The sequence below is a fragment of the Balaenoptera musculus genome, chromosome 17, assembly GCF_009873245.2.
Source record: "Balaenoptera musculus isolate JJ_BM4_2016_0621 chromosome 17, mBalMus1.pri.v3, whole genome shotgun sequence".
In the NCBI taxonomy this organism is placed as follows: Eukaryota; Metazoa; Chordata; class Mammalia; order Artiodactyla; family Balaenopteridae; genus Balaenoptera; species Balaenoptera musculus.
This window is the reverse complement of record NC_045801.1, coordinates 1,137,357-1,159,169: the sequence shown is the minus strand read 5'-3', so window position 1 is coordinate 1,159,169 and position 21,813 is coordinate 1,137,357. Positions and strand designations below refer to the sequence as shown.

At 64.7% G+C, this 21,813-nt stretch overlaps 1 protein-coding gene across 7 annotated transcripts; it reads left to right on the top strand.

Moving 5' to 3' along the window:
- The first annotated feature begins 2,007 nt into the window (after positions 1-2,007).
- On the top strand, positions 2,008-12,798 carry RHPN1 (rhophilin Rho GTPase binding protein 1). Of its 7 annotated transcripts, none has more exons than XM_036829883.1 (15): positions 2,008-2,332; positions 6,027-6,142; positions 7,154-7,282; positions 7,629-7,704; positions 8,309-8,386; positions 8,699-8,823; positions 8,918-9,084; positions 9,326-9,519; positions 9,868-10,024; positions 10,099-10,212; positions 10,561-10,776; positions 11,126-11,202; positions 11,410-11,556; positions 11,703-11,816; positions 12,217-12,798. In XM_036829883.1, the coding sequence occupies exons 1-15, from the start codon at positions 2,219-2,221 to the stop codon at positions 12,379-12,381; spliced, it is 1,989 nt and encodes a 662-aa protein (XP_036685778.1). In that variant the 5' UTR covers positions 2,008-2,218; the 3' UTR covers positions 12,382-12,798. The 7 variants fall into 7 exon arrangements, with proteins under 7 accessions (XP_036685778.1, XP_036685779.1, XP_036685780.1 ...); XM_036829884.1 differs by having other exon boundaries at positions 2,009-2,332; positions 8,762-8,823; positions 11,655-11,816; positions 12,217-12,797; XM_036829885.1 differs by having other exon boundaries at positions 2,010-2,332; positions 8,774-8,823; positions 11,655-11,816; positions 12,217-12,797.
- Positions 12,799-21,813: the final 9,015 nt, after the last annotated feature.

Genomic DNA, 21,813 nt, shown 5'->3' with positions numbered 1-21,813 from the left:
GTGTGGGTGAAATCAATGCAGTGCTTCATGCCCTCTCCTCATTAGACGTGGGCATCTTACCTTGGTAAGCGGCTCCATGTCCCTCCGTCCCCTTCACAGGCTGGGCTCCTTTGAGGAGCAGAGGAGGCACCTGTTCTTAGGTGGACTTGCTGCGCGGCTGTTAGAGTCTAGAGCCCCTTCCAACACTTTATTCTACAGTTAGTGGTCTATTCTTGTTTTCCCCCTCTTCTGGGGTCAGCTTTGATCATTTATGTTTGGGTACAGAGTCATCCATCTTCTCTAGATCTTCCAGTTTCTGTCACAATGTTCTCTCATGGTTTGTAAAATCTCCCCATGTCTTGGTAATTGCTCTTTCTTCCTTTCTTAATGTGGTGTATTTGTGTTTTCACTCTGACACAGCCACTACTTGTGGGATCCAAACCCATTCCGGTTCTCCTGACAGACAGAACCCCAAGTAGTTTGGGTCAGCACCTGCCAGCAAGGACAGTACATTCCCAGCCTCCCTGCAGCCACGTGTGGCCGTGAGACAAAGTTCTGGGGGGCCGTGGGGGACTTCTTGCCTTCCTCCTGATGCCTGTTCCTCCCTGGAAACCAGAACTGAACCCGGAGGAGGAGTAACCTTTTCTCCACTGTGAGGCTGAAGGTCCGTGGTGTACGCCCCTGTGGATGCATCCACCACCACCATCCATCTCTGAATGGTGACCTGGGGAAAAATAGTAAGCATCTCACTCCGGGGTCTAAGCCGCTGCGTCCCAATCTCATGCAGTCAGAGGCGGATCCTAGCTGATACAATCTCTTTTATTTCCCTGATTGGGCCTCTTGAGGATTTATCAACTTTTTTTTTTCTCAAACACTCAGGGTGTTTTTGCTATGTGACTGATGTCAGCTTTTAATCTTTATTTCCTCCTCTTTTTTTTGATTTTGTTGATTTATTTCACATATATGACATCTATATAGTAATAAATACCTGTAAGATTACAGAATTTCCTTTGGTTTATTCCACACATTTTATATAACATTATTTACTTTCTAGTTTTTTTAAAAATTTATTTTATTTATTTATTTATTTTTGGCTGCATTGGGTCTTTGTTGCTGCTCACGGGCTTTCTCTAGTTGCAGTGAGCGGGGGCTACTCTTCGTTGTGGCGCACGGGCTTCTCATTGCGGTGGTTTCTCTTGTTGTGGAGCATGGGCTCTAGGCGTGCGGGCTTCAGTAGTTGTGGCTCGTGGGCTCTAGAACACAAGCTCAGTAGTTGTGGCGCACAGGCTTAGTTACTCCGTGGCATGTGGGATCTTCCCGGACCAGGGCTCGAACCCATGTCCCCTGCATTGGCAGGCAGATTCTTAACCACTGTGCCACCAAGGAAGCCTTCTAGTTATTTTTTAGGTAATGTGAAGTTTGTGTTCTTTCTTCTATTTCAAACCTTATTTAGAAATATCTCTTCACTTCCAATGGTTACCTTTTATTTTGGATGTTTTTTGTTGTCAATTTCTAGACATCCACTCTTCCAAAACTAAGCTTTGGGATTGCTTTGTTATAGAAGGTGCAGAGTTTCACCAACCTTAGCTCTACAAGACCCGATTAGCCAAACAGAAGTCTCCTCCAGTGCCCTACCGCCCTCCCCAGGGGCGACCTCTTGTAACTCTTTGAGCTGCCGATTTGGTATTGAATTCCACAGTTCTGAACAACATACTTCTGCATCCGGAATTCTGCTTTCTCACTGAGGCCTTACCTACTGACTTCGCCTCAGGAGAATGAAGCTTCGGCTTCTCTCACCCACTTCTTCACTCTTCCCCTCTTACCTCCTCCTAACAGAAACTCGTTATAATGGTCCTGAGGTCAAGATGCCAGGACATCCTGAAGTACACAGCTGAGTCAGGTTATATTCTGTGGTTACTTTTTATTTTCTCAGGATTTAACAATTACCTTATTTTGGAGTTGTTATTGTTGCAGATGGCCAGGGTGGGCCAAGGAGCTTAGTTTACAGGATTTAGCGCTGGGGATCAGGCGTGCACGTTTGGAGAGAAGGAGCCTAGGGCTCTGCACGGAGGGGAGATGGTGAGGACGGACAAGCTGGAACTTTATCGGAACTTAAAGATAAACTAGGGCTACTGCTTATGCTCTGGTGTTCCTGCCCCTACAAACGGTGTGTTCTTAGGTGAGGTGAGCCCCACATGAAATCTGAGTGCGCTGCAGAGTCACCATAACTAGAGAAATTATGAAAGGACCTGGACGGAGGCACATCGCTGGAGCAACCCTGCAGGGAGAGCAGGTTACGGAAAGAGTCCAATTCTGGAAGAAGGCTGGTCCTGGAGGCAAGTCAGTTCTAGAAGTAGGTTGTGAAAGCAAGATGATACTGGAAGCAGGTTGTGGAGGTGGGTTCTGTAGGAGGATTCTGGGGTGTGGGCTCCAGAGACGGGTTCCAGAGGAAGGTTCTGAAAGCGGGTTCTGGAGGTGTGACAAAGGACGGCCCACCATGGCACCTCACTGGGGCCAGGCCGGAGCCTGGGTACCCGCGCGGAGACAGGAAAGCGGACCTTAAGAGCTGCACGGGCGCTCGCGCTAGCAAAACCGTTAACCCCATTGCGGATGTTTTCGGACTAGCCCCGCGGAGGCCCCGCCGCCGGTGCGGGCAAAACCCGCGCTGCCCGGGGCCCTGCGCGGCGCAGTGTTTTTCCCTTATCCGCCGGCCGGCGGTTGCCAAGGGCGACCGCATTCCCCCGGGGCTCCGCGGGCGCGGGAGGGCGGGGCCTGGCCTCGGAACCACCTCCCTCGCACTCTGGTTGGCCGAGGCTGCTGTCCGTCGGAGTCTCTGCTGCCGCCAATTGGGCAGCGGAAAGTTTCGCACGCTCGGCGCCCAGCGCCCCGCCCCTCCAGCCGACCGGGCCACCCCCCCCCCCACCCCCGCCCCCCAGAAGAGGGCAGTGCGCGATCCCGTGCGCCCGGGGTTCCTGTGCCGGCGTTGGCTTCCAGGCGGGCGCGGCCCGAACGGCGGGCGGCGATGGTCCCCGAGGGGAGGCTGGACGGCGCGGGCGCCGGCGAGGAGAGCGCCCGGCTGCAGGCGGCCGGCAGCGTCCGCAAGGTGGGAGTGCCCCAGGGCGGGGGGCGCCGGGAGGTGGGGTGCCAGACCCGACGTGCTCCTGTCGCCATCTGACTCCGGCGGGCGCGGGACTGCCGGGTCGGCGCTGGCTTCTCCCGTCCGAGCGCGCCGCTAGACTCCGGGGCGAACCCCACATCTCGCTCGCCCCTAGAGGCAAGGTGGGCTTATCGCTGGGGAAACTGGGGCCCGGTGCGGAGCCAGAACCCAGCTGTCTGCCTGTGCTGGGCTCCTCTCTAGCCCGTTTGGGGACCCCTCCTGTGTCGACCAGGAACAGGTGGGAGCGCAAGTCCACCTTGTGGTTTTCTCCAACGCTTCAGGACTCCCTTCTGTGACAGGTGTTGGGCTCTGGTCAGTGACAGCCCGTGGCCCTCGTGCTTGTTCCTGGTGCCCATCATTCCTCCTTTTCTAGCTTTCCCCTCTCTCTCCTAAGACTGTTCAGCTTTGCCCTGGGCACCGAGCTCTGTGATGAAACTTTTAGCAACAGGTGGCTGAAGCCTCCTGGGTACAGGAAATGGCTGGAGGATTGCCCAGCTAGGCGGTTTGTCCCTCCTCACTTCCCCGCACCTCTGCCCCCTCCTGAAGTCCCTGACCCCACGCACTGTGGACTGTGGGCCATTTCCGGGAGGACTGGGGGAGCTCTGGAAGGGAGGGGGTGTGGAGACATTCGAGTCTGTGCCTGGGAAGGAGAGGGTGCTCTGGCTGCCCTCCCTCTGCAGCCCGGGAGCCCAGTTGTCCCCTGGTGGTCACCAAGAGGCTGCCCCAGTTTTATGCCAGGCCTTGGGCGTCCATGTCCCCAAGGGTTTTCAGTCTGGTGCCACCGAGCATAGGTGGCACCTGCACCCACGAGGGTGTAAGGCCTGGCCCTGCTGACCATCTTGCTGATTGTTCCCAGGCCTGTGCTGGCATAGTTGCCCCCACACGTAGCCAGTTCTGGCCACTGCCCATGCCATTTCCTCCTGGGCTTCTGGGGGATCCGCTAGACCCATGCCATCAGGGCCATTGCAGGGAGGGTGTAGGGGGTCGCTCCTCTTCTCCGTCAGGGTGGGGGTTCTTCCACAGGTGGGTGAGCTGGCCCTTTACCACCTGGTGCGGAAATGGGGGTGAGTGTGGCTCTCAGCCCGCCCAGCACTGCGGACTGGGCCGTAGGCACACCTCCCACCCAGGTCATGCAGCCAGACTGCCTTCTGGAGGGAGCGTTAGGGTCATGAGGCCATGGGGGTGCTGGCTGCGGAGCTCAGAGGGGACCCTGGCTCAGAGGCCGTGGTCTCCTGCCTCCAACACATCTCTTCAGGAGCACTTGACATTGGAGACAAACGAACTGTGTGGATGAGGACAGCCCTGCAGGGCTGGCGGCCTCTGCCCAGCACGTGGACCACCCCTCCCCAGGCAGACAGCAGTGCTGCTCACCGAGAACCCTTAGAACCTGCTGGAGCTTCGCAGTTGGGCCTTCGGAGGGATAGGGATGTAGCTCCGGCTGTGGCCTGCCCCTCTCTCCCCAAATTCTCAGGCCTCCTGGAGGGGAGACTGCTCATGTCCTCTGCTCATTCCCTTTTGCACCAAGTGGGTGTGGGAGGCACCACGGAGAAGAGGTGCAGGCCAGTGGGAAGACAGACACTCAACCAGCAGAGCGGAGGGAGGAGAGCCGTGTTTTGTCTTGTTCCATCCTGGTGCCACCCTGACACCAGCCCCCTTCCCATCTACAGATGAGGGCTTGCCCAGGGTCCCACAGCAGGGAGTCCTCCAAGTTGATTGCTCTTTCTCCCATTGTTCAATGGGGACAAGTCCCCTCTCCGCAGTTACCTTGAAGCCTTCTATCCTTCAAGTCCCAGAAGAATGCCTCCTCCTGCAGGAAGTCTTCCCTGACTGAGCTCTCCTGAGAATACTGGAGTGTGGAGGAGATGTTGGGCCATAATCCAAGGTGGCCATGTGCCAGGAGCCTTGTCTGTGCAAGGGAGTGAGGCCTTCTTTAGGGTGCCCCCTGCACAGGGCTGGGACAAACTAGAGCCCCCAGAAGGTGGGAAACTGCCCTGTATGTGACAGTGGGGGCATGCTTATTCAGATTTGCGGAAGACAGTGGCCATTGTAGGGAGGCCAGCATCAGCCCCGCATGAATAAAACTTCCCCTGTCTGTGCCCTCAGGGCAGGGTCCTGGGAGGCACTGTGTTCTCATCCCTGCTCAGATGGGGCGGGGCGGGGGGGGAAGGCAGGTGATCACCTGAGCCTTAGAGGACGTTGCCCAAGGAAGTACGTTCTGAGAAATCCTTCCCAGCTCTTGGGCTGGTGACTGACCCGTACGGGAGGTCCTTAAATGGCCAGGAGGAGGTGTGGTGGCCGCGGCTGCACCAGTCCCACTGGGGCCCTGAAGCCGCTCCCCTCACCAGAGGGAGCCTCTCACCCTCTGAACCTGCCGCAGGGCTCCCTGCTTGGGGCCCGGGACGTGGGCAGGCTGGCAGGTGGCTCATATGCACTACAGGACCCGCGCGGAGGCACTTCAGATGGTGGCCGTTGGGAGGCCCGGCCTGCTGCCTGTGAGCGGAGGGACCCTGGGCCTGTGGTTTGGGCGTTTGCCGCCAGTAAGCAGCCAACTGGGACGGAGCCCGGCCATGTTCAGCGTGGCCCAGGGGAGCCTCCACTCTGTTAGCGCCCCAGCGGAAGCCGGCTGGCCATCCCCTCCAATTAAACGTGTGTGGCCTGGCATGATTGTGTGGGCGGGATGGGTCGTGGGGGTTACAGAAGGAATTCAAAAGTTCAGGAGGATGTGTGGTGAGTAATTGGCCATCTCCCGGCAGGAGCTCCAGGCTGGGCTGCTGAGACCCAGAGCCACACCGGACAAGCCCAGATTCTTCCCGGGGCCCCAGTCCCAGCCACATCCCCGCCCGCCATGTCCTTGCTGGCCTGGCCCCCGTGACCTGTGGCCTCTCTGCAGGGCTGTGACCTCCTGGCAAATTCGCAGCACGGCTGCCTGCAGAGCCGCAGGGCCCGGATCCACCAGCAGATCAACAGGGAGCTGAGGATGCGGACGGGCGCCGAGAACCTGTACAGGTGCGTGCTGGCTGCCTGGGACACCTGCCGCCGGCCGACCCATGGGAGAACAGTGCCGTGTTCCCCGAGGGCCCTGCAAGGCAGGTGCATCCTGGGGCAGGGCAGTGACCCAGGTGGGTGCCTGGTCTTGTGGTCCACATGTGATTCCGTGACCGTGGACTCCCGTTCAGGCTCCTGAGAGGCAGGGCTGGGCCTCCCACTGGGGTCTGGGGCAGCCATGCCGCTCAGCTGAGACCCTCACAGGTGACTCAGGCCCCCACCTTGGTGGCCCTCACCGGCAGGGGTAGGCTCAGGGCCAGCCGAGTTCCGTTCCGTGCGGGGCTGGAGCAGGGCTGGAAGGGATGTCCCCACCGGTGTGCAGTGTGGGAGCCTTTGAGATGCACGTGGTGACCAGCAGCTGTGTGCTGACCTTCACACACACGCCCGTCTACCGGTGATGACCCAAGGCCCAGGGAGGAGGCCTGGCCTGCTTGAGTGCAGAGTGCCAGTGAGTGCAGAGCCAGCCCCACGGCGGGGCTCTGCTGGGCCTGGGCCCCTCCTTTTCCTTAGCAGCCCTGCCTCCCTGTCCCTCCCATCTGTAGGGCCAGCCCTGCCTTCCTGGACCTGTGGCCCCCCTACCAGCCACAGAGAGGGTCTGATCCCCGCCCCTCCAGGGAAGTTGGCTTCCATTCGCTGTGGAGGGCAGGCGTGAGCTGTGTCCTGGGGGAGCGAGAGGTGGTGGAGGACATTTATGCCTTGGAAGTTCAGGGGCCATGGAGATGTACTTGGGCCAGAGTCACGACATACCCGCGTGGACAGGAGTCTGCATGAACCACGGGGGTTTGCAGAGAAGGGGGAGGTCATCTGGCGGGCCCTGGACCCCACTGCTGCCCCCCAAGGGAGCTGGGCCCATCGGCACATCACTCTGGGAGTGGGCTCCAGACCTCATGCTGGGGCAGGGGCTGCAGCGAAGCCCAGGGGCGTGGGTCCGCCTGCAGGGCTAGGACTTCACCTCAGCCTGGCCTCCCCTAGAGCCACCAGCAACGCCTGGGTCAGGGAGACTGTGGCCCTGGAGCTGAGCTACGTCAACTCCAGCCTGCAGCTGCTGAAGGAGGAGCTGGAGGGGCTCGACGGCAACGTGGATGCCAACCAGCCCCAGAGGTGCGTGTGCACATGTGTGCAAGGACACGGACTGGCTCCAGATGTGCATGTGCGCATGTGTGCAAGGACGCAGCCTGGCCCCAGAGGTGCGTGTGTGCAGGGATGCGGAGTGGCCCCAGAGGTGCGTGTGCATGCGTGCGCAGGAGAACACCGCTCACCACGCGTGTGTGTGGGAGGACGTGATCCAGGACAGAACGTGGTGGGATGTGTGTGGTGTGCAAGGACATGTACCATAATCAGAGGAGGGGCGTGTCCCGTGGGGCAGGGGTGGTAGTGGGTGGACTCGTGGCCACTGGGGACAGCAGAGTCCAGCCTTAGAGCCCAGACTCGATGCTTCTGGTTCTAGCGAAGGTATCACTGTCCCCATGATCCCCCTGGGGCTGAAGGAGACCAAGCAGCTAGACTGGGCCACACCCCTGAAGGTGAGTGCTGGCCTGTGAGCCCTGGGCTCTGGGGGGTCTTCGGGGCTTCCTGGTCCAGCCGTCTCACGGAGATGAAGACTCTGAGGCCCAGAGGGGTCTGCCCTGGAGCCGCTTGGCCTCCCCAGGCTACGGGGGATTTGGATTGGGTGGGCTTTGCAGAAAGGCACGCACCCTGGGATGGGTGTCAGCAGAACTGGAGGCCCCAAGACGGCTGCAGGGTCCTGACTCTCACTCTGAGGGTCCCGCTGGCGGGGGCCACCTCTTCCAGTCAGAGCCTGTGCTGAGAAAACCCGCTGGTTCCCGGGTCCTTGTTGGGGCTCGTGAGCCTGGCTGCCCTGGGCAGCTTGCCACTCCGGCCAGGCCAGCAGAAAGGTGCCTCACCTCTCGGCCTCAGTGTCCTCGCCTGTCAAGTGGCAGGTAGCATTTGCCTCGTGGGGTTAATAAGGGAATTCAAGTAGAAACATCACCAGGTCTCCAGGCCCCATATCCGTGGTGGGGGGCACCCACGTCCGTGTGTAGACCAGGGCCTCCCCTCGCTTCGGGTCTTCACGCACGTCGGGCTGGGAGACTTCAGGGAAGCCCAGCGCCTGTCCCTTCAAATCAGGAGCTGATCTCAGGGCACTTTGGAGAGGACGGTGCTTCCTATGAGGCTGAAATCCGGGAGCTGGAGGACCTGCGGCAGGTGGGTGGGCTCCCCCCAGTCCGTAGGTGAGAAGACAGAGGCTCGGTGCTGCTGGCCCATTGGGAATGGCTACTCTGTGCCTGTCCCCACCCCAGGGACCCTGCCTGGGTCTCTCGCCCCAGTGCCCTGCACAGTCTCCTGGAGTGGCACATGTGGTCCACAGCAGCCCCCGGGAGGGCAGGTGTGACCGTGTCCACCCCAAGACCCTGGGGTGCTCCCCTGGGGCTGTGGCATTCAAGGGGATTCCCAGGGCGGTGTGCATGCCATGAGGTGGGCTGGGGCCGTGGGACCCCACTGACTTCCACCCGGCAGGCCATGCGGACCCCCAGCCGGAGCGAGGCGGGCCTGGAGCTGCTCACGGCCTACTACAATCAGCTGTGTTTCCAGGAGGCGCGCTTTGTCACCCCTGCCAGGAGCCTGGGGCTGCTGTTCCACTGGTAGGGGCGGGGTGGGGCGGGGTGGGGGGCGGCGGCCGCCTCTGAGACCCCGGCTTCTTGTGAGGGCTCTGCCCAGCCTGACCCGACCCTGCAGGTACGACTCGCTGACGGGGGTTCCGGCCCAGCAGCGGGCCCTGGCCTTCGAGAAGGGCAGCGTGCTCTTCAACATCGGCGCCCTCCACACCCAGATCGGGGCTCGCCAGGACCGCTCCTGCCCCGAGGGCACCAGCTGTGCTGTGGAGGCCTTTCAGAGGGCTGCGGGTGAGAGCCGCCCAGGGCTGGCCCCCCAGCTGTGCCTGCGTGGTCCTCGCTTCCAGGCGTGAGGGGCAGAGCCTTCTCTGTGGCCAGAGCTAGGGGCCCAGGACGATGGCCCCCTGGCCTGAGGGGTCACACGCACAGGCCCTCTGTGGGGCGCAGAGGGTGCTCCCCAACCAGGGCCGAGCACACGGGGCGGGGGTGGGGCGGCCCCACCGTGCCACCCTGAGCCCCCTCCCCTCCGCAGGGGCCTTCAGCCTCCTGAGGGAGAACTTCTCCCACGCGCCCAGCCCTGACATGAGCCCCGCCTCACTCTCCATGCTGGAGCAGCTCATGACCGCCCAGGCCCAGGAGTGCGTCTTCGAGGGCCTCTCGCTGCAGGCCCCCGTGGCCCCCCGTGACTGCCTGGCCCAGCTGCACCTGGCTCAGGAGGCCGCCCAGGTGAGGGCGGGGAGCCCGGCCAAGCTGCGGTGTCTCAGTGGGCAGCAGGGCCTGGGTCGAGGGTGCCGGCTGGAGCTTAGTAGCAGAGCCAGGCTCTGGGCCAGGTTGGCGAGGTGCAGGGTCTCCTGTAGGGTCCCAAAGCCGGCTGTCGACCCCGAGGTCCTGAGTCCCCGCCTCTGGGGCAACACCAATCAGGGCAGGAACCGGGGCCCTGCGCCTGAGCTCAGCCTGGCGTGGGGCAGGGCCGCTGGGGCTTTGGTCGGGGCAAAGCCCCAGGGTGGGGAGGGGCGGGGGACCAGGCCGCTGGGCTCGCGGGAGGCCCCAGCATCCTGCCGTGTGCGCCAGCAGGTGGCGGCCGAGTACCGGCTGGTGCACCAGACCATGGCCCAGCCGCCCGTCCAGGACTACGTGCCCTTCCCCTGGACCACCCTGGTGCACGTGAAGGCCGAGTACTTCCGCGCCCTGGCCCACTACCACGCGGCCCTGGCCCTGTGTGACGGCGCCCGTGAGTGCCCCGCCCCGCATGCCCGTGTGCCGGCAGGGCCCCACTGGCGCCTCACCGCCCTCTCTGACCCCCAGCGGTGGCAGAGGCGGAGCTTCCAGCCCTCGAGCAGATCTTCCTCGGGCTCCCGGCCTCGTCTGAGCCCCGGGGCCCCGCGCTGCCCCAGGAGCAAGAGGAGCGCCGGAAGCTGGGTGAGGTGGCTGAGGGAGGAGGGTGGGAAGCTGCGGCCTCCGCGGGGGTGAATGACCCACTCCACCCTGTCATCCCCAGTCCTGGTGTCCCGGCCCTGGCGGGTGGGGTCCCCAGCTCGCCCGCAGCAGGGGCCCCAGCAGTGCGGGCAGCGTCGGGAGGGGGCGGGGGCGGGGGGGGTGAGCCACACACGGTGGCAGCTCTTTCACTGCTCAGACCTGCCAGCGGGCCCTCAGGATGAGCCCAGAAGCCCTCACTTGCCCTCCTCTTGCAGCATCTGGGGGTGGGGGAGCTGGGGCCCAGCCTGGAAGGGCCAGGCAGGCGGCGTGTGACAGCTCTGTCCCGTGCAGGCAAGGCCCACCTGAAGCGCGCCATCCTGGGTCAGGAGGAGGCCCTGCGGCTGCATGCCGTGTGCCGGGCCCTGCGCAGGGTGGACCTGCTGCAGGTCGTGCTGGCCCAGGCGCTGCGGCGCTCTCTGGCCAAGTACTCGGAACTCGACCTCGAGGACGACTTCTGTGAGGCCGCCGAGGCCCCTGACGTTCGGCGTGAGCAGCCAGGCCCCTTGGGTGGGTGTGTCCTGGCCCCAGGGGGGGCGGTGGGCGGAGGCCTCCCGGCGAGCAACTTCCATTTGCCACAGAGCTATGGGCCCCCGAAGGAGGAGCAGGGCAGTTGGCGGGGGAGCCGTGATGGCAGCTCCCTTGCTCCTCCACGCCCCCCTCTCCCTGCACCTGGGACCCCCAAGAACCACCCCCCGGGGCTCCTCCTGCTGGTGGTCCACAGAGGGGCCGGTGTGCACGGGCTGCACTTCGGGTCACCCACTCTGCTCTGGCCGAGCCACGCCCGGCTGCTTCCCAGGGTTCTGGGGCCGTGAGCCTTGGGCTCAGCCCCGCCCTCCCTTCCCCTTCACCCCTTCAGCTAAGACGCGGCGGAGGCCGGAGGGCAGGGCACCCAGCTTCTCCCGGGTGAAGGTGGCTGATATCTTCCATCGGCTGGTGAGCACCCGTCCCAGGCCACCCCCACCTCGGCTCCGCGCTGCGATTTCACGCAGGCCCTCGATGGGGGCCCAGCCCTGCCCGGCCCCCCTGCAGCCCCTGCTGCTTTCTGTCCCCAAATGTGGAGATCGGGGCGAGGGTGCTCCAGGCCGGGGCTCCCCCACGTGCGGCAGCCCAGCCAGGCCTCTGACCTCTGACCGCCCCCAGGGGCCCCTGTCCGTGTTCTCAGCCAAGAACCGCTGGCGGCTGGCAGGGCCCATCCACGTGGCCCGAGGAGAGGGGGGCTTCGGCTTCACGCTGCGGGGAGACGCGCCCGTTCTCATCGCTGCCGTCGTTCCAGGGGGCCGGGCCGCGGTAAGGGCCCCCACCCCGGGGCTGACTGCGGGAAGGGGGAAGATGGGACCGGCCAGAGGTGGAGGGGTGCCGGCGGGACTCTCCCCGTCTCCCTGCAGGCGGCCGGCCTGAAGCAGGGTGACTACATCGTGTCGGTGAACGGGCAGCCGTGCAGGTGGTGGAAGCACGCAGATGTGGTAGCCCAGCTGAAGGGCGTGGGCGACGAGGGCGTGAGCCTGCAGGTGCTGACGCTGCTGCCCGGTGCCGAGCCGCCTGGCTCGGTGAGCGCGGGGGGCCCTGGCGGGGTGGTCCCTCACTCCTTGTCCCGCCCCGGCCCTGGGCCTTCCACCAAGCCCCAAACACGCGCAGATGCCAAGAGAGCACTGGGATCACCGTCCAGGCTGCAGCCACCTACGCTGCGGCCTCCACCTGCTGGCAGCTCCTGCCCTTGACAAGGCCCCAGCCCACCCCTCAGCCGGCCTCCATCCTCCTGGAGGCCCCGGGCAGGAGCTGCGCGGGAGCTCTGTCCGCCCAGCGCGGCAAACCCAGGGACGCCCTCCCAGGAACCCCGCCACGTGCCCCCTGAATACCACCCAGCTCGTCCCTGTTGCACTCACCAGGTTGGCCTCAAGCAGGCCAGGCCAGGATGCCGACCGATACCCATTTCCATCCCGAACACAGGGGGACCGCCGGCCAGCCCTGGGGGGGCTTCTGAGGAGCCAGAAGGAGTGTGGCTGGGAGACGCCAGAGCCCGCACAGGCCAGCCCCAGGCCCCTCCTTGGCTGGAACCGTAAGGCCAAGAGGGGCAAGACTGGAGGGGGGCTGTCCCCAGCGCCACAACCCTGAGCCGGGCTGCTCAGGCTGGCAGCGAGGGGCCCGCTGTCCCCACACCCAAGCCCCAGCACAGGCTCCAGCTGGCCGGGAGTGAGGACCCCACGCACGCCTTCCTGACCCCAGAGCACCTTCTGGCCAGTTTGCTGCCCTACCCAGTGCCTGGAGCTGCCCATTAAAGACATTGTCAGATGAGGTGTGTCCGAGCCCCGTGCTGGGGGCCAGGTGCTGCCCCCCCCGACGGGAAGTGTCACAGTCGCCTCTGGACACCGACTCCCAAGTGCCAGGAGGCTGCCCCTGGGCTACCCTGTCCTCCTGCGCCCCAAGTGCCCACTCGAGGGCAGCTTCCCGGGTGGGGGCGTCCGGCTGCCCTTCTTGGATCCTGAAGGAGCCGTCCCCAGAGAGCCAGGCAGGCTGGGGTGATGTGTTGCCAGCGGGTCCCTGCAGCCCAGATGCCCACTGCCCCCTGTGCTGGGCCCTGAGGCCCCTCAGCTGAGCTCTCCCCATCCCCCTGCCCCCCCAGCATGCCATACCCTGTCCACACCCTCCCTCAGGACTGGGTCCGCCCCAAGCCAAGCTTCTGTTTGGCCCCCAGTGATTCCTTCTGGGCACCCCTCCCACTGGCCCACCTGGCACCCAACAGGCCGGAGAAGGCTCAGCTACCTTCCTGCCCTGCCCCTCCCTCCACACAGCAGCCTGGAGTGCCCACAGCACCGCCTCCCATCTGATCGGGGTCCCAGCCAAGGCCAACTACTGCCACACCTTTTACTGTCCCTCCGTGCACAGAACGGGGACCCACCCCTGCTTCCGTCCTTCCTGTCCCCTCATCCTGAACCTTTCTGCATCGAGGGCCTAGATCTGATCCCAGCCCTGCACCTGCTGTCCAGTCCTTTTCCAAGCTGCCAGCCAGGCCCATCCCCCGCTCTCACTTCCCCCCGGCCAAGCTCCGCCCGGCCTCACCCTGTCTCCGCCCTCACCCCACTAGGCCCCGCCCCATCCTGCCAGGCTCTGCCCCACCTGTCCTTGCCCTGCAGTCGAGCCTGGGCGTCTGAGGCCCCTGCTCCAGCCTCGGGCAGGTGTCTGTGGGGCCGTTTCATCCTCCTGCACCTGAGCCCAGCACTGAGGGGTGCCCCCAGCCCACTGTAGCCCCCTTGGACTCCTCCCCAGCCCCTCTGGCACTGAACTGGGCTCCTCAGACCGTGAGCCTTCAGTGTCCCCCAGCCACGCATACTGGTGGACGGCCCCCAGAGACCACGGCGGCCACACTCTCCTGGGTCCCACGGTCGTGTGGCTCAGGATCTGGCCCCAAAAAGAGGAGTGAGACGTGGGACGGGGTGCCGCCTGCAGCCCTCGGCAGGTTAGGGTTGGGGGGCAGGGGTCCCTGTGGCCACCAGGGGGCAGCCGCTGCCCGCTTAAGTGCAGTGCAGGTTTGGGGAAAGGGAGCAGCAGACCCCGGAGAGCAAGGAAGCCCCCTGCAGACCGAGGCCCAGCCACCCCCGTCTCCGGGCATCACGCCTGTCCCCTCTGTGAGGCCCCCGGCAGGAGCAGCCCTGTGGGACCTAGCCCCTGCCGTCCACCACCTTCTTTAGCATTATTGGGGTAATGGGAGTGAGCTGGGGGGGGTGTGAGAGTGTGAGGGAATGGGTAAGTGGGTGTGATGAGGGCATGCAGCTTTCGGAGTGGGACGGCAGGGCTGCCCCACCTGCCTGAACCTGGGGACAGGGCATCCAGGTGCGTCCCTCCCCGACCCCCCTGCCCCTCCTGGGAGAACGCCCCTCTCAGCAGAACCGGCCAAGGTCACCTCAGCACTTACTAATTTGATTAATAAAACTGTGCATCAAGGAAGCATTACCCGCTAATCGGGGACGACAGGGCTGGCAGGTCCTATCCAGGACTCAGCAACTTCCCTGCTTCCAGCAGCCGATCTGGACCCAAGAGGGGCTGGGACTGGGCACGGAGCTGCTACCTGCTTCTCGCCCCAGGCAGGTGGGGAGGACCCCTTGCCAAGGACCAGACCCTCCCCATGCGGACAGCCGGTGGTGCACGCCCCACCAGGGCCTTCCCAGCCCCTCCCTTGCCCTGCACAAGTGGCCTGCCTCCCGGCCCTCAGGTAAGCCAGGGCCTTTGCTCCCCTGGGCCAGGTGGGGCTGGGCAAGGGGAGCCCCAGCTCTCCAGGAAGCAGTGAACCCACTTTCCAGATGGGAAAGTAGGTGCTGAGCGTGGGGCACAGACCAACCGGCGTCCCGCAAGGCTAGCGGAGGCTCTGCCCACATGCTTCCAGCCACTTGAGGCACCTGTCAGCTGTTCCTGGACGCCGAGAGAACCGCCACCCTGTGTCCAGCACACCTCAGCACACAGGAGTGGCCCGGCCCACCCAGTCTCCCTGGCATCTCCCTAGTGTCCCTGGACGGCTGAGTTGGCCGAAGGCGGAGTCCTGGGCTGGCTCCAGGAGGCCTTGGGGATGAGGTCATGGACACAACTCTGGGCCTGGCAGGACCCCCAGCGGTCAGTCGTGGCCTGACCCCCACCCTGAGGGCAATACTGCACCCCTGTGGGGGCAGGACTCAGAACAAGCTGGCAGTGGCCTGCCTGGCACCCGAGGGTGAGTCCCGCCACACACGACATCAGCCTGGGGTCGTGTCAGCGCCTGGCCCAGCCCAGGAGTGAAGCAGGCGGCCGAGGGGCTTCTCCGTGTGTGCTGGGGGATTGTCCGGGCTGGGAGAGGGGCTGTGCCCCGAGAGCCCACCTGGGCCGAGTCCTCTCCCCAGTGGCAGTGGCTGCCCTGACGGGCTGGCGCGTGGGAATCTACACACAAGTGGGGGTGGGTGTGAGGAGGCGCGTGCCTGCCTGGCCCACGCACTCTGCCCTGATGTGTCTAGGCGCTCCGTCTCTCCCCAGCTGCCTGCGCCGTACCAGCGCCCCAGCCCCATTCTGCCCTGTGCTCTCTGCGCCCTCAGTTCCGAGCTGGGATGTGCTCAGCCTTCCTCAGACGTGGCCACGTCTCAGGTCACGGCTCTAGCCCCCCACTTTCTGGTCCAGCCACATCCCGTTGTCGCGGCACCCCGGATGGGCCGTGGGCCACAGACAGGGACGGCACCAGTTCATCCACAAGCTCCACAAATACCTGGGAAGATGCAGCCGCCTGCTGCCAGTGTCCCATGCGTGTGCCACCCGGGGAGGGAGGGTGAGGAGCTTCTGAGGCGGCAGCGGGACACTGCCCCTGTCCCCGTGCCCAGCACAGGGAGGGCCCGGGAGGACGTGCGCTGAGCAGCGTGCACGAGGAGGTCCCCAGCGCGCGCCCGGGTCCGCCCCCGCCCCCGCCCCCGCCCCCGCCCCACGCAGGGACGTCTCATTTTCCAGAGTGGTCTCCCCCTGGGCGGGGAGGTCGGGGTGAGCGCACGCTGTGATCGTTTTGCTTTGCCAACAGAAAACTGCCGCGAGGGGAAAAGGCAAACTCCCTTTCGCTTGGGTCAGCAGTGAGCGCAGCAGCAGATTAATGTGAGGAGAGGCGTGGGTGCAGAAGGGAGCCCCGAGGCGGAGGCGGGAGGGCCAGGGAGGGGGTGGGGCGCAGGGGTCACAGGAGAGGGCCAGGCGGAGGACAGGTGTCAGGGCCGCCGGCTGGGGGGACCCCTCCTGGCTTCGCTCTCCCCCCGTACCTCCTCAATTCACTTCTCCCAGGGCTCCCACCGCACCCCACCCCCACCCGCACCCAGCCCAGGCCCGTCCACCTCCGCCTCAATCTGCCCCGATCCCCCAAAAGGCAGGGTTGGCCCAGGAGCCTCCAGAACAGGACCTGGATCCATGGCACACTCCAGCTGGAACCCCACTAACCATGGCCACGTGGTGGTTCCCAGCCTTCACCCCACTGGACACCAGCCCCTGGGGTGAGCCCACGGGAGGTAGCACTCGGGGACCCAGGGCCAGTGTGAGAGGCGGTGCGGCTCACCAAAGCTGCACGGCCGCCGCGGGGGTGGGGGCAGCCAGGGTGGTCCCAGGGCCCTGGGGATCCAGAAGTGGGGTGCGTGGGAGGCGGTAAGTGGGAGAAGCAGCCGCTCGGACCCGAGCTCCTGGGGGGGCCGAGTTCCCAAGGCCCTGCTGAGAAGGCTGGGTTAGAGGTCTGCCGGCGCTCGTGGAGGCCGGGAGGTCGGGCTCCAGCGTCGGGGTGTCCCGTAGGGACCCGAGCCCAGGAAGCCGGAGGCACACTGTGCTCCCCACATCCCGAGACAGAGCTTTTGCTGGAGAAGCTGAACTTGCTGCCTGACTGCAGAGGGCTCGATGGTGGCCCCCAAAGATACAGCCACCCAGAACCTGTGAACGTGCCCTTGTGTGGAAAAAGGATCTTTGCAGATGTATTCAAGCTACGGATCTTGGGATGAGATCATCCTGATTACCCGGTGGGCCCTGAATCCACTGACACATTTCCCAGTAAGAGACAGAAGAGGAGAGGCCATGTGGAGACACGGGCAGAGACTGGAGTGATGAGGCAGCAGCCTAGGAGCACCTGGGGACACCAGAAGCGGAAGGGACCAAGAAGGGTCCTCCCCTCCAGCCTCCGAGTGAGCACGGCCCTGCCGACACTTCGATCTCAGATTTTGGCCTCCAGAACTGGGAGAGAACAAGTTTCCGGTGTTTTAAGCTTCCGAGTTTAGGATAATTTGTTAGAACAGCAGCAGGAAGCCAATAAGCCGACCTCACACAAGTCCCCGTGTTTCTGGGCCTCAGTTTGTCCTTCCGTAGGATGGACATGATCCAACAGGGCCTCAGGTGTTGGATTAGAGGGGTGGGCTCAGCCCAGCTGTCCATGAGAAGCATCTCCCACTTCTGGAAAGCCCGCCCCCCCCCCCAGATTCTAAAGCACGTGGCTGGGGCACTTGGTCACAATGGCCTGAACATCTGCATTCAGGGCTGCCCAGCTAGAGACTGACCGAGTGGAAGAGGCGGCCACAGACATCCCCCACCCTGCTCATCCCCCTCGGCCTCAGAGTCCTGGGGGCTCAGAGCCTTCTGTGGCTGGCTCGCAGGTGGCTGTGTGCCTTTGAGGCATCTCACCACCCCTCAGACGGGTCGCGGGTCCTGAGTGCTGCCTCCTGGGGGCTCAGCCGCGGGTCCTGAGTGCTGCCTCCTGGGGGCTCAGCCGCGGGTCCTGAGTGCTGCCTCCTGGGGGCTCAGCCGCGGGTCCTGAGTGCTGCCTCCTGGGGGCTCAGCCGCGGGTCCTGAGTGCTGCCTCCTGGGGGCTCAGCCGCGGGTCCTGAGTGCTGCCTCCTGGGGGCTCAGCCGCGGGTCCTGAGTGCTGCCTCCTGGGGGCTCAGCCGCGGGTCCTGAGTGCTGCCTCCTGGGGGCTCAGCCGCGGGTCCTGAGTGCTGCCTCCTGGGGGCTCAGCCGCGGGTCCTGAGTGCTGCCTCCTGGGGGCTCAGCCCCAGGGGGAGGTGGGAGGCCGTTCTCTCCGTGGCTGGTGAGGCCTCTGCACAGGACCGTGGGGTCGCTCAGAGCCTGTGTGGAGCAGCCCGGCCACGCCCTTGGCTGTGTGTGTTAGGGGGGTCTGAGGCCTGGGGGGCTGCCCAGGCTCAGCCAGCACCCCATCCCACCCCCACCCCCGGGGCCAGGCACCCTAGCAAGCTCTGCCCTCCTCCCTGTGGCCGGGGTCTGTGCGTTCAGCTGTCGTGCAGGTGAGTCTACCTCACGGAGCTCCTATGGGGGGCGATGGACCCAAATACAGTTGCCCCCAGGCAAACTTAGAAGGCTCCACTGGGGCCGTCCAAGGAAGTGGAGTGGAGGTGACCTGGGTCAGGGTCAGTGGTCGGTGTGGCCACCAAGGGAACGGGCAGTGCACGGGTTTAGAGGACACTGAACCCGCTCCCCCCACCACGAGCCCCCGTCTCCCAGCACCAGGGGTGAGGGTCCCCCGGGGCAACCTGGGGCCGCCCCTTCTGTGGCCGTGTGCTTCCTGGTGCGAGGGAAAGGAGAGCCGCCCTCAGGCCCCTGCGGGGCAGCCCCGAAGCACCCCTCCCCTCACTGCACCTGCCACGACAGAGCCACCTCTTCAGGGGTGCTCCTGGAACCCCTCGGTGGAATCCAGGCCAAACATCTCTGCCTGGCCAGTCTCCTGGGACAGAGGGTCCCTGGGCTCACAGCCCAGGAGGGACAGGGGAGGAGTGGAGGGGACAGCGGCTCGCCGGAGTCCTCACGGACCAGAGCACACCCAGCACCCTGCTCTGACGGCTGGGAAAAGTCCTGTGCCTCTGGCCTGATGCATCGCTCTCTGCTGACTCTGGGCCCCCAGCCCTGCCCCGCCCCCCCCGCCAGCTGTGCCAGTGTCTGGAAGCCTCCTCTGCTTGCTCCAGTGCAGCTTAAGCTCATGAGAACCCCCACTATGGCCCTCCCCCTCCTCCCCTCCCCCTTCCTCCCTTCCCCTCCCTCTTCCCAGCCTCCCCTCCCCAGGGCCTGCACTCTCTCGGCGGCACCTGGCTCCGGGGCCAGGTGGGCATGGTCCTCACCTGCCCCTGAGTGGAGTCGAGGCAGGATGTGTGGGAAGGAGGGCAGGTGGGCCCCCAGAGGGGGCGGGGAAGGACGAGACAGAACTGCCCAGATGAAGCCCAAGGCCCCACTTGGAAGGGGCTGTCCCTGGGGCGCCCTGTCCCAGCGCCCCGTCCCAGCCTGCGAAGAACGCATCGCTGGGTCTCAGTTTCCCTACCTGAGAGCTCAGAGCCCTGCTGCAGGGGGGGCAGCGACGTCTGGGAGTCCTGCGTCCCTCCCGGAGGGGACGTGCCCGCCGTGACTCCCTCCTCTCCGGACGCTGACTGTGGACTCAGCCGGGGTCGGGGTGAGCCCAGCCACCACACGCTCACACACACACAGCCAGTCCTCCCAGGCCATGCAGACCCCGAGGCCGGCTCCAGGTCCCACACGCTTGGCCCACGGCACCCCAGGGAGTGCAGGAGGAAGCACCGGGCTGGGAGGGCGGGGTCAGCCCCGGAAAGGCAGGAAGGACCCTCCTCACTTCCTGGATCCCCTCCGAGGCTCCTGGGCCTTCAGAGGAGCAGAGAGGAGCCGGTCTCCGCCCACCTGCTGCCTCTCCTCTCCCCTGCCCTCCCCTGCCCTCCCCTCCCCTGCCAAGTCTCCCCTTTGCCACCATCGCCTGCTCCACTTGCCCCATTGCTCCAGCCAACGTTCGGACCAGTAACAGCTCCACCTCTGTCTTCACCAGCACCGTGGCCACTGCCGGCCAATAGCAGCACCTCCACCCGCACCCCGTCCCCACGGCCATCAGCACCGTCACCCCCACACTGTCCCCGGCATCCACATCGTCATCTCCCCCATACTGCATCTCTGTCACTTGACCAGCAGCACCATCACCGCCATGGCCAACAGCCACATGAGTGTCACCACTAACTCGCTCTTAATCCCCTCAATGGCCACGACACGCCAGCTTTACAAGCCCCTGGCCAGGCTCTCCTTCACCGTCCCTTCTTCTGGACAGAGGACCTCAGGTTGGGGCCAGTCAGTGCTGGGGTGATGACGACAGGGGCCAGAGCTAGCCTAGGATCGGCTCAGGAGGGCCACCGGCACCCCGCTCCGCTTGCATCACTGAGCTGGGCTCTAGGCACTACGAGGTCAAGCCAGGCGCCGGCCCTGGGGGGCTGACCACTGATGGGGCTGAGACAGGCATCTCAGGGCAGTGGCAGCAACAAGCACAGGGAGCTTTGGGAGCCCAAGGGGCCTTCACCCCCCTGCCCAGTTTCAGGTTGGTCCCTGGGGACAGGGGGGATGAGGAGAGCCTAGAGGGGGCAGGAGGCAGCTTGGCAAAGAGAAGCAGGGCCAAGGTGCCTGGGGTGGGCCTGCGGGCCGGGACTCACTCCACAAGGTGGGCCCCTGCCCGGGGAAGGGCATAACTCCAGGGCTGCACCCCACTCCCGGAGGGCCCCTGGCGGCCTGGACACTGAGGACCAGGGCTCACAGTTCCAGGAGCACCTCTGTGAGGCCACTGTGGCGGTGCGACTGTGATTCCAGGAGGACGAGCAGGTTTGGGTGGGTCTGCTCAAGGTACACCCACTGGACTTGGGCTGCCAGTGGGCACGAGGAGCGTGTCCAGGGAGCCGCTGGGCGTGGTCTGGGGCTGGAGGGAGAGGGTGGGTTGCGGGAGGGCCCTGGAGGGTTACCTGTAGCCCTGGGAGAGGGCGGTGGGGCTGGAGGAGTGGGGGACAGCCTGGAGACCCCGTAAGAGAAGGCTGGCGGGAGAATCTCGAGGGGGAGGTCAGAGGGGAGTAGGGAGCACTGCCCCAGAGAGCAGGGGCGGAGCGGCCGAGGGGAGGAGAGGAAGAAGAGGAAGTAGTCAGCTCCCCCCCTGCCCCCAGCCCTCCAGGCCAGCCCTGCTGAGGGGTGGTGGCTGGAGCCACAGGCCCTGGGGGCCCTGAGGTCTCTCTGGAGGATGCAGGTGGGCATGGAGTCCAGGAGGGGCAGGGGCCCCTGATGGTCAGGCAGCCCAGACCAGGCTGGGGGTAGGCCCCCTGGTATCGGGGTGGGAGGGGGGCCCTGAGCTGGTGGGAGGAGGATGGACAGAGGCCTGGGCAGGTCCCCGTCAAGGTCAGCCCCTCTGGGGTCAGAGGTCTCACCTGACCTTGACCAGGAGCAAGGCCTCGGCAGGCCACCCCTTCTGGGAGTGGGGGCTCCTGCCTCCGTTTCCCCCCTTGTCTCTCACACGCTACCTCTGTCCCGATGCGGGCTGTGCCCTCTCCTCAGCAGCCTGTGGCCCGCAGGGGGTCCTGAGGGCCGAGGCCCACCCTGGGAGAGGGCCCTGCAGGGCGGCCTCCCCAGGCCCATGCATAATGCAGGACTTACCTGGGGCTGATTGGCAGCCCCCCAGGCTCCACGCTCCCCTCCCCCTCGGCCCCGGGTGGCTGAGCCAGACGTGCATTAAGACAAGAGTGACTTATCGAGCTGTCAGGGGGAGCGTTTTAAGACAGAATTACAGGGGAGAGGAAAAAGATTTTTACCAAATTAATGAAAAATCAATCTGGCCTCAAAAATCCATTAGCCTTCATAATGCGCCGGTTACAGGCCGAGCCGCACGATCCGACGGCGGCTGTTAAATACTGCGGCCCCCACCCCCGTTCGTTACCCCACGGTGCTTACTGCTGAGAAGACACCTGCCTCCCCGCCCCCCAGGCGTCCAGACTCGGCTGGTCCAGGGCTCCTACCCCAGAGCCCCTCGGAGGCCCCAGCCCTGGACCCCAGTGCCCAGCTGAGTCGGCCAGGGGCTCCCCCGGCAGACCCAGGGGTCCCCAGAGACTGAGCGAGGTAGCAGTACGGTGAAGGTGGGGTAGACAGGATGGGGGTGCTGCCCGGGGGGTGTGCTGGTGATGTCGGTGTCCACGCAACTGGCCGCATGGGCGGAAGGCTGGCCGTGGTCTCGGCCGGGCTGCTCAGCGGTCTGTGGCCGTGAGGGTCAGT

Excerpts from the sequence above, each read along its gene's own strand:
- RHPN1 (XM_036829881.1), top strand. The coding sequence starts at position 2,219 with ATGAAAGGACCTGGACGGAGGCACATCGCTGGAGCAACCCTGCAGGGA. Across the intron at positions 9,520-9,867 it reads TGGCTCAGGAGGCCGCCCAG|GTGGCGGCCGAGTACCGGCT; the intron begins GTGAGGGCGGGG and ends GTGCGCCAGCAG. Across the intron at positions 10,025-10,098 it reads GGCCCTGTGTGACGGCGCCC|CGGTGGCAGAGGCGGAGCTT; the intron begins GTGAGTGCCCCG and ends TCTGACCCCCAG.